This window comes from Squalius cephalus, assembly GCF_949319135.1.
Source record: "Squalius cephalus genome assembly, chromosome: 16".
Taxonomy (NCBI): Eukaryota; Metazoa; Chordata; class Actinopteri; order Cypriniformes; family Leuciscidae; genus Squalius; species Squalius cephalus.
Window position 1 is genome coordinate 17,259,246 of NC_137137.1, and position 11,281 is coordinate 17,270,526.

The following is an 11,281-nucleotide window of genomic DNA, read 5'->3' on the forward strand; positions in this document are numbered from 1 at the left end:
AGATAGATAGATAGATAGATAGATAGATAGATAGATAGATAGATAGATAGATAGATAGATAGATAGATAGATAGATGATAGAGCCTATCAGCAAGATATGACACCTTCATAATTAAAATCATGTCTCTAAGCTGTGCCATCGCATATGTCTATCCAGCATGAGATTCGCGTGCATCACAAACACACACACACACACGCGCCCGCGCGCAGGAAGGGTTCAAGCGCGCACCCAACATCGCACGCATGCGCAGTCACTGCGTATCTCACACAAGAAACGCAACGCATGAGGGATGCGGTCACACCCCCTCGTCTCGTCTCAGTACGCCCCCGAAACCCGTGGGCAAACAACAATACTTAAGGAGTTTGATGCAGCCCACCCTACAGCATCTAATATGATATGGAGACTACGTAATCTCTAAAAGATCAGTCAGTGATACACAAATCCACAGATTATCAGCACCTTCAGGATCTTAACTATGGATGAAGACGGTAAGATAAATGCGCACACTCCTAAAAGCTTGAAATACTCTGGAAAAAACAAAACTTATGACTTCAGGAATTATTTTAGTAAGACTATTATTTTAGTAAGGTTGTAGTACGTGGTTTTGCGCCTCACTGGTGTGTTTTGCTCCTAAAGAGATTGACGTTAGGTCATTTTACGAGAGATGCTCGATAGTGCGGGGCTCGTGCCGCAGCAATAAATGGGAACAAAGTGTGCTTTTGTGTTACATTTTGGTGCGATGGGCAAAGGTTTCATTTTCGCACTGCACTTTCGCACGACGTGTTAATCAGCTTCGTCAGATTCATTATCAAAGATCGAGGAGGGAGGATGTCCATACACGCTACGCTTTATGGCGACCTTGTAAACCAGGTTGCTTTGTAAATCAGTAGAGATTGTGCATTAAGGACTTTGTGGTTTTGCTAGGTATCCAGGCGACGGAGCATGTGGTACAGTATGTGCTTGTCCGGAGAAGGAGTAAGTTTAATACTTATCTGTGGATAAATGTAACATACATTTAACAGTAGGAAATCTTGACATAAAATACTTTTGGGAAGTTGACAAGTCCTGAGGTTTGACATGTTCTATTTCATCTTAAACTATTTCTAATGTTATAATTATTAGGCAACATTCAATTTGTATCATCTCACGATCATAATCATGTTTCAATGGATAATCAACAATATAGGAGTTACTATTTACTTACTATTAAAATTACAGGCTACTCTACTTAGAATCAAAGAGAGGGTCAGAGAGAGAGAGAGAGAGAGAGAGAGAGAGAGAGAGAGAGAGAGAGAGAGAGAGAGATCTTATCTTGCATATTTTTTCTTGCTCGCCTATATTTATTTTAACAGACCATAAATGCTGAAACCCATTAAAAAGAGTTTATAGACACTGCAGCAGTCTTAATAGGGTATGTCACACCTGTTGTTCTGAATAAATGCAATGGCGTGGAGTAAACAAGATGAAAAAATTATTGTACAATATTATTGTTGGCTACCATTTGGACCACTTTTCTGCAATCCAAAAATCCAAACTAGAGGCTAGAGTTAAAAAAAATATGTTTTCCCATTAAGTTTTAGATAGTATAATTGCTGACGACATACATGCATGAGTGCCTTAATAATGAAATGTTAAGGACAATCACCCCCTCAAGGGCCGAGTGGATTGTGCTGTTGTTCTTACTGATTTAAGTAGGCTAAGTGTAATTGTTAGCAATGTGTTTGTCTGAATCCATTCTCCTATGAGATATTAAATGGTGGAGTGCCCCCAGGTGGCACACATCATAATATTAAAATAGTCTTAATATTTTCTTTATGTTTTATCTATAATTTGTTCTCATAAACTACTGAATTAGCCAGTGGCAAAAATGCAATGCAGCTTTGATTGCAATAGCAGGGATCTAGTTTTGTAGTTCAATTGAAGAGGAAAATAAATGTGCTATTTAAGAGGAACATAAATGTGCTGAAGAAAGACATTATGTTTGCAGTTGAAAAGAAAAGCTGAGAAAACAGAGAAACTGAAGTTTCCACTTGTTTCTCTCACGACCTTATAAACTAAAAACTAAGGACATGTGTGATTCATAGGTAGGTACTCGTTTGGACTTTCAGTTCCACAAAAAATCCTTTGAGCTTTCTTGTTGGAAAAGAAAAGAAATTTCACCTCCAAATCCACAGTCTCTACAGAATCATCCAGCTGGGCTGCTTTCACTGAGATACTCAGATGCATCTTTCCCACTATCCATTGTGTCCAAATATAGCCTCTTTGCCTCATATCCGGCCAAAAAAAACCTACTCTGCAAGCTCATTTGAGGAATGGGTTGTGTATTTAAGGAGATAGGCCTCATGTGAGATTAACTGCTCCTGCTAACACTTTCTGCTGTCATGGTTTCTTGGAGTCAGACTGTAGCTTAAAGGAATTTTTCATTACTCACGATGTCTGGAACTGACTCGTTCAGTGAATCCACGATTCACTCCAGATCGGATTCATTTGTGACTTAGCTGTCGATCATCATATTTTATGACTAGTTTATTCAGAAATCCTGGTGAACTCGCGTGCCTTCTCCTGCAAATAATTTGTACTTCCTAAATATGGTTGTTTTCAAGAATGAATGAAGTGAAAGGAAGCTAGTCTTGGTAGACTGTGATGGAAGTGTCAGAGACAGGTGGTGATTTACTGTGTGATTGCAGTCAGGTCTTATACTGGCTCTGCTGCTAGCCGTGAAAATGCCTGCTGATCAGCCACCTTGCATAAAGGAAGAAGGGAATTATTAACATCTACTTTGCCCAAGATGGACGTTTTTGCTTTTTAATGTTTTAATCCAAAAGAAAAATGACAATGCCCTCAAAACACTCTCTCATGCATTGCTCTATTTTTTTGTCCTCATTATAATTCTATTTGTGGAACTTTACTTTTAAATAAGTGCGTCCTTCTAAATTAATGCTAAATGTAGGTTAGCTGACCAAAGGAAAATGTTTTTGGATTCAGTGTAATCTAATACTGTACACAGAGGTGGGTCAATGGAGAGAGGTGATGCAGTAATATTTTTATTTAATTATATGTGATATGTGAACCTAATTTGCATGAATAATAGATTTTCTCAGCTTTTTTATGTAATTCTCCATCCTTTTGTGACCTACAATGTCAAGAGCCAAAGGAGAAGGGCAATGAGAGATGGTGGGCAGATATTAACTCAAGAGGACATTTATACCCTTAGTCAGCTAGAATCAGAACCAGTGAAAATGGCAGCCCAAAGGAACCTGATTCGTAAGCATTTACCATGAGTGACACTGTTTATAAATAGCTTTCGAAATGTGTGATTCAGCTCTCTTTAACAATTGGAGAGGTCCAGATGGCATTCAAGATCTTTAGACACAAAGTAGTTAATATGAGTTATCGGCCAACCACATGACACTGTTCATCCGGGCTGCAGAGACATGCTTCTAATAGGGCTGCACGATATTGGGGAAAACTGACATTGCAATATTTTTTTTCCTGCGATATATATTGCAATATGAAAACAATTTTACCAGATAATTTGAATAGCTCTATTTATAAAGAATTGATAATCCTAGGATGATTGGGGTGATTTTTATGGGGAGTGCATCTGCATAGAAGCGTAGATAAATACAATAAAGCAAAGATACAAATGAAATAAAAATGCTTTATGTTTTTCAGGTAAATATAACAGTATTCAGGACAGGTAGAGAAATTGAATGATCAAATGTAAAATAACACAATTTACTGTATAAATTAAATATAATTCTAAGCAGATGAAGTGCTTAGTGCATTTTAAAGTGCAATTTTGTGTTTGTGCCCGAAAATAGTTTCTAGCAGACATGTAATACAATAGCTGATCTGAGCCCCGGTGGAGTTTTATTAATCTTCATGTTCAAGTAGTAATAATGTCATTGTCAACCTGAGGTTTTCTTTATGAGGAATTACTTGCCACTGACACTGTCTGTGCCAGTCAGTTCATCCCTTAGGATGCACACAAATACTCATGTCAGTTTATGTTTATTTATTTTTGTATACCATCTAGATATCATTTGATATAAAAAAAAAAAAAAAAAAAAAACAACAACACATTTTCATGATAGTGTGCTTTGACTTTGGCCTGCAATGTATGAAGAATTTGGTTAGTATTGTTTGGGCAAAAAGTGCATACACAATGTAATAATATGTTGAAAAGCTGAAATTCTAGTTCTGTTCTAGATTCATCCAGTGAATAGAGTGAAGGTGTGAGTGTGTGTGTGTGTGTGTGTGTGTGTGTGTGTGTGTGTGTGTTTAGACTGCATGTCGGTCCTTTCTCAGCAGGATGAACAGATGGTTTTCAGGGATGGCTGAAAGGAGGTAGCCAGTATGTGGGGCTCCGTAGCTCCTACTGTCATTAAAAAAATCCCTGAAAAGCCAAACATTGTAAGTAACCTCAAATTTTGCTCCTAAACCTTTGTAAATGCCACACACCCATTCTGCTGTATCCCAGGAGAAATGAGCAAACAAATACAATAGCATATAGTAGGTAAACACAATTTTATTTTTAACTGTAAGCCTAGTACTGTGCTCAACTAGTGATGAAATTTGACCATTTGGTAAGCATTCAGTGAAAAAAACATAATTGTCACACACAGAGAGGCAGGGTTTAGACAAACACAATCAAAATCATCCTTTGTTTTGAAATGCAAATATTTAATAAGACAAAAAAAGATAGTCTCAAGAAAGCAAAGCACTGAAGAACAGCGAAAATCAGAGCAATCATAAATATAGACATCACTTGCATGGTCCTTGAGTGTTTCTAGGTGCAGCTGAAACTGAATTCTGGGATCAGAACTGATCTTCTACATTCTAAATGAGCAATGTGCAAAATATCTACATTCTATGTGAAACTACCATCTGACATTTACCAGTTTATATGCTCTCCTTTTGTAACCTTATTTTCACTCTATTCATTTTTATTTCCCCAAAGACCGGAGTGGCACTATTATTAATGAGCAGGAGTAGAGCTGTTGCAGTAGGATGCGGTAAAACTGTATGTTATTTTGTTGTTGTAAAAATAAAAAAAAATAAAATTAAAAAAGCATCTGCATTGATGGAAATAAATTATTTGCATTTGAAAGACAAAAATAGTTTTAAATTCTTGAATAATTTTTATACCTTAATTCATATTTACATTTAAAAATATTTGATTATGTGCAAAACAGAGAGACCCCGAATACATAAGATGGCATTATATCAGGTTTGTGTTTGAGAACTTTTAAAAATACTAATTGGTATGTGAATCTGAAAACCTTTCATTTTAACAGAGCGTAGGCAGGGAGAAAGGGGAAAAATGTAGTTGTTTTAGAGAGGACTGTTCTATCCTTCACTGATTAAGGAGTTTTCTTATACACGGATTATTCTTCTGAGATGATGCAATGCCTCCATCTTTATAATTAATACAGATTTTTCCATTCAGTGTTGTTTTATCTGTTTAACATTCTGCAATTTCTCTGCACAGACTGTTTATGCATGACATGGCATTTAACAAAATAAACTAAACTCACTAAATTTCTGCAGTGATCATATTAAGAAAAATGCCTTTTTACTTTAAATTTGGCAGCCATGTGAATGATGCCTATAACTGACCATGTACATAGTAGTACATAACAGTGATCCAGTGTATGCATTTTGAAGCAAGATCATTTGTGAATTAATGCCTTTTCAAGTATTTTGCAAATCCAATAAGTCATAAAATTCTCTCTTTCATCTTCACTTAAATGTATTACGTTCTTTTCTAAGCATAAGTGGGTCGTTTTCAGAAAGCTGACTTTAAATGGGATCCTTTATCCATACTATTCAGATATGCAAATGGTTGATTTAAAGAAAATGTGTATCTAATAAGGCTGTTTTTGATTCTCTTTAGGAGACACCAACTGAGGGGGGAAATATCGGGGGCGCATTTAAGATGACACGTACGGATCCCCCTGACATATTAACATCATCTTTGTATCAAGACATAAAAATTGGCCCTAACTCTGGGCTCTCAAAGTACTCTGAATCTTCTAAGCAATGTGATTGCCAAATGGTTGGCCCACTGGATCAAAATTTTGAAACCATTAACAAAAGACATTGCCGTAGCTTTGACTTCATTGAGTCACTGGATGACCCAAAGGACTTTTCCTCATCCATGGAGTATCCTTACAGGTCTGATCAGCAAACAGTAAGTAAGGATACAGTCTGGAATGGCATTGGACAGCAGGGACACTTACGTTTTTCCTCACCAGATCTATTCAACTCAAGACTCTCCCAACAACAAATCAGCATAGACAAAAACAATGAGGCAGCAAGGACTAGTGTTCATGGTAAGCCTCGCTCAAAAAGTGCTCCCAGGGTTCGAGCCACCCTGACCCCTGTACCCATCACTGTCTCTCCTCCTGCAACCATGAGGCGTCGATCTCCAGTGGACCCCCAGAAGAGATCTGAAGGTTTGCCAAATCGAGAAGCCTCTCATTCAAACAGGGCTTTAGTTAACGAAGTTCATCCAATCAAGTTACAACCCCACACACCCCTCTATGTTTCTGATTGTTTTGAGGAGAGTAGACAGGAGAAACAAACTAACACTCCCCATGTAAGGTGCCGTGTTGATATTAAGCCAGATGCTTCAGTTCTCCAACACACGGCACGGAAGATGCCTACTCACAGAAGTAATGTTCCCTGGCAGCTTTCCTCAACATCAGGGATCAGGAACGTCTCTTTTCAAAGTCAGACATCCACCTCTAGAACGCCTACTCCTAGTGAGTGTTACAACATGGAATATAGGCAAGCATATCAATATCCCAACAGCTTGTCCGGTAGTTACGTTCAGTCTGGGGAGATCCCTTTCAGAAGGACTTCTCCTAGAGACCCAAGGGAGCACAGGACCTTGTCTAATCCTAACATCCCAACCAAGTTCTTCTACACAGACGATCCCTGCAGGTATCCAGTTCAACCACAGAGTAGGACATATTATCAGGATGACCAGTACAGTATTAACAGCAGCAACAGCCAAAATCCCTCCGTCAGTAGTCAGTATGTACTTGACCCAAGGACTCGTTGGGTTCATACTTTGCCTGTGCGTTCATACTATGCAGATTCCCATCGTGAACCCTTGGATCCATATTATGGTAGGCCATATTCAGTGAGTGAGCCAGGGCCATACTTCATATCTCCTCCTCAGAGTGAAACATACTTTCAGGAGGATCCAAGAGCATATGCTTTTCCCTCTGACCCCTCAAAGATGTTCTACACACGGCCTTGCCATTATCCAGCAGAAATAAACAATCCTATGAGAGCATATCATACGGAGGGACGGAGGCGGCCACGTATGTCCCAGGTCTTTTCAGATGACTGGCACCGGTCAAGCATCGCTACATATTCCAGTCAGTACCCATCCTCACAGGCCACTCCTCAGCGAGTGCCATCGATAAGCCCATGGTATCCCAATGACTTTACAGAGCCAACTCGTTTAGGAGCAGATGTCCGAAACTACTCAAAATCCTGGGACAACATTCTCATTCCTCATATGGACCGAGAACATGGTGTTTCACGAGGCAGGAGTTACGAGAACCTTCTCCATCACGGAAGACCAGGAGTTCCTTCGAATAATAACCAACAACCGGTTATTGTAAACCTTTCTAGTTCGCCGAGACGTTACGCTGCCTTGTCACTCTCTGAAAACTGTCTAGAAAAGTGTGCTGGTGACAGACAAAACAGTGCGAGGGGACAATGGTTTGTAACCCCAGAAATTACAATAACTGACAATGACATCCGTGCAGCAAATAGCAACAAGAGAGATGGGGGAACAATCAGCTGGAATACCCAAAATACAACCCAATGTCAAACTGCAAACTTACATAATTTACAGAGACCAGCAAACCCACCAGAATCCACAGAGAGGAAGAACAATAATTACTCCCTGCAGCAAAGCCTCGAACAGCTTGATGAGCTTCTAGCCGACCTAGTCATTGATTACAAACCTCAAAATAGCAGGAGACCAAGCCAGGATCTGATAGACCAACTCAAACAATTGATTCAAGATGACGAGACCAAAGAAGGGAAGAGGGACATAGATCAAGAGGATTCTGGAGTTTTGAACACACAATCAGACTCTTCAAAGACCAGCCCAGACACATTTAAAGACCCAGACAGTGGTTGTGAGGGTTTTCAGCGGAGTGTTGAGGACATCTCTTTGAACATTGCAGTCGAGGATGACACTATGGTGTGCTCCAACAGGAAATGCTTACGCAAAGACACAACATTCAATGCTTGCTTGTACTTCAAGTCCTGCCACAGCTGTTATACCTACTACTGTTCCAGAAACTGTAGGCGAGAAGACTGGGACACGCATAAAGAGAGCTGCCTTTATGGCCGCATTAGTAGTGTTTGCAGGCACATACTAAAGCACTGTCGAGAGAACTCTGACATTCATAAAGCTTTTTCGCGCATTGCTAGGGTAGGGTTTCTTTCCCGCGGGAGAGGAGTTCTGTTCTTGGGTTTTCCAAACCCCGGGTGTGCAGATAACTTTCTTCAAGTTGGTCTTGACAGCCTTACCATCTCTCCAACATATCTGTCCCTTCGAGAGTTAGACAGTTTCAAAGACAACCTCGGGCAATACTGCAAAGAACTGCAGAATGCAGGCAAGGAGTATGACCCTGCTGAATGTTTCCTCCTGAATGTATCCATTGCTGTTGGAGACCTAGTGCCTAAACTTCCTTCACCCAAATTACAAACGCCAACAGTTCGCAAGTATGCCAAGGTCTCATTGGCCTCCTCAAGCCCAGATAAGAAAATCTTTAAGAAAGAATGTGAAATGGAGACTCTGATTCTCACCCCTCCTCCTGGGACATCTGACATCGACAAGGATGGCCAAGAGGGCAGGAAAGCAAGAGAGATTTGTTTCATTAACATCCAAAGGGAGCTTCGTACAAGAGGTGTATTCCTTCGTCACGAGTTCCCACAAATATACAACCAGCTTTGTGAGTTTGTGGAGAGCAACAAAAGGTTCACCCCCACCACAATTTATCCCATTGATAAGAGAACCGGAAAGCAGTTTATGTGTATGATCATGGCAGCGTCTGAACCAAGGATGCTTGATTGGGTTGGTGCACCACACCTTCTAGATGACATTATATAATCCTATGCATCCAGCATTATCAAGCTTTTACTGTATAAAATAAGACTTAAATGACTAATGTTTTAGATATGTATTTTAATAGGGAGACTATATTTACTGTTTTTCTGTATGGCACTAAAAACTAGAATTAATACGAGTTGCTAATGGGATAAAAAGCTATGTACAGTATTTAATAGAAGATGTATGAGCATATATGTTTTGTCTTAAAATCTGTTTCTTTTCAGCAACTACTATATATTTCATTGGCTCAAACAGAATCAGAAGGCTTTTTTGTTGTGCATTTTCTGAGCTGATATTTGGGGCAAATAGCAAATAGCACTTTGTGTACAAAACAGTACTTTGTGTACTCTTATAGGCAAAGCTCAAATTAGCCAAACTATGTATTAATCACACAAGGGGTGGGGGAATGTGCAGAACTTTGTGAATGACAGGTGTTCCAATTCTGTGGAAATTGTTGAACTTTTTGTGGATTATGCTTGGGACTGCTTGTGACTGTATTTCTTGTGCTAGTATGTTGCAGTGAGGATATAACTACTAGGATTCCATTGGAGAACCTATGGTGAAAGTCTCTTTTTTTTTCTCTTGCAATACAATAGTTTTTAAAAGTCATTGTCTTTAGCCCCTTGAGAGGATACAAATGCACTTGCATGGAGACTGCATGCTGGCAAGGAAAATGCAAATTCACTTTAAATTTTGTGATGATTTGTAATTTCTTTAAAATAAATTACTTTCACAGATAATGATCAGTATGGCAGACAGTCAAATAAACTGCTTGGAAGATTTCACTGTATTGTACATGGCAACTGCTTTCTGTATTGTATTTATGGAATACTATATTTATTCACATGGTTAATTCAGCTGAAATTGTTAACAACTTCTAACGTTACATGACAGGAAAACATTTGTCTTTGAGTTATCCACATTTCCTTTATATAAAAATAAGATTACTTGCTAATTTATTCATCTGACACGAAAGATTCTGTTTTTAATTTTTCATGGTATTGTAAAGTTCTGAAATCATGATGTTTCTATTGAAACATCCATTAAAATATTGATGTGTGAAAAATATAAACATGTATATAAAATATGCTATTCATATTTTAATTATTTATAATGACTGACAAAACTTAGATGCCTATATTTGAAATGTAATATTTCAATAGAAAAATATAAAATTTGAAAAAGATTTAAGCAACGGTGTATAACACCATTGTATGCAAGATTGTTAGATTTAGCACTTTAATAAACTACTGAGGGGAAAAAAAGATTTATAAACAGACCATTTAGATAATGTAATCAACAGCATGCACACAACAAACCTTACAGCGATTAATAAATAGTCAGTGTTACAGTGTTTATTTCTGTTGCCATTTTTATGCCATGCATTATTTATTTATTTACACTGCTCATTACCTGTTGTGTTCTGTTGATGAGTGCTGCTTTATTTCTGTACTATGGTCAATAAATGAAACACCCAAAAGTACTTAATGTCTCATGCATTTGACTGATAATAATAATAATACATAATAATACACGAATAGTTCAGCCATGAAACTCTATAAGCATTCTGATTGGTTTGTTCAATGTAATGTTCCCAGTCAATGGATTTCACGTATATATTACTATTTCCTTATATTATGACAACAACTCATCCAAACGAGTGCACGTCTTTTGTGCAAGCTATGCAAATTATCATTCTACCCCTCCACCTCCCCAGCACCACCTGCCTAGATCAGCTATACGGGGGTCTACCTCTCTCTATCAACATGTTTCCTTTAATTTTATGGGTCGAGCATTTAGCAGTTGCAGCAACCATAGCTCCATCAGCAGCAGCAGTAGCAGCGTAGATCTAGTCCACCAAGACCAAACCTACATCCTATTTACATTAATAAAATGGTTTAAAAACTATCCTGAGAGTTGTCATGACTGAAATATGATGATAATACAGGCATTTTGTTATTATATTTTGGTAATTTAAGGGGAGACACTACAGGTAAAAACAGTGTTTTTTATGCATCTTGTCAATTTTTACTTCTCATAAATTATTTTTTTTTTTTATATATAGACTAGAGGACAGAAAACATCCAAAATACACTTTTAAGTGTATATTTTAGAGCACTTTATCTATTTGC

General features: G+C 38.2%; 1 protein-coding gene across 2 annotated transcripts; it reads left to right on the plus strand.

Moving 5' to 3' along the window:
- The first annotated feature begins 256 nt into the window (after nucleotides 1-256).
- unm_hu7912 (un-named hu7912) lies at nucleotides 257-11,013 on the plus strand. 2 transcript variants are annotated; one of them, XM_079896953.1, is made up of 3 exons: nucleotides 265-489; nucleotides 4,290-4,417; nucleotides 5,901-11,013. In XM_079896953.1, exons 2-3 carry the CDS (start codon nucleotides 4,361-4,363, stop codon nucleotides 9,147-9,149), a joined length of 3,306 nt encoding a protein of 1,101 aa, XP_079753079.1. In that variant the 5' UTR covers nucleotides 265-489; nucleotides 4,290-4,360; the 3' UTR covers nucleotides 9,150-11,013. The 2 variants fall into 2 exon arrangements, with proteins under 2 accessions (XP_079753080.1, XP_079753079.1); XM_079896954.1 differs by lacking the exon at nucleotides 4,290-4,417 and having other exon boundaries at nucleotides 257-489.
- The last annotated feature ends 268 nt before the right edge of the window (nucleotides 11,014-11,281 follow it).

Excerpts from the sequence above, each read along its gene's own strand:
- unm_hu7912 (XM_079896953.1), top strand. The coding sequence starts at position 4,361 with ATGTGGGGCTCCGTAGCTCCTACTGTCATTAAAAAAATCCCTGAAAAG. Across the intron at positions 4,418-5,900 it reads TCCCTGAAAAGCCAAACATT|GAGACACCAACTGAGGGGGG; the intron begins GTAAGTAACCTC and ends GATTCTCTTTAG.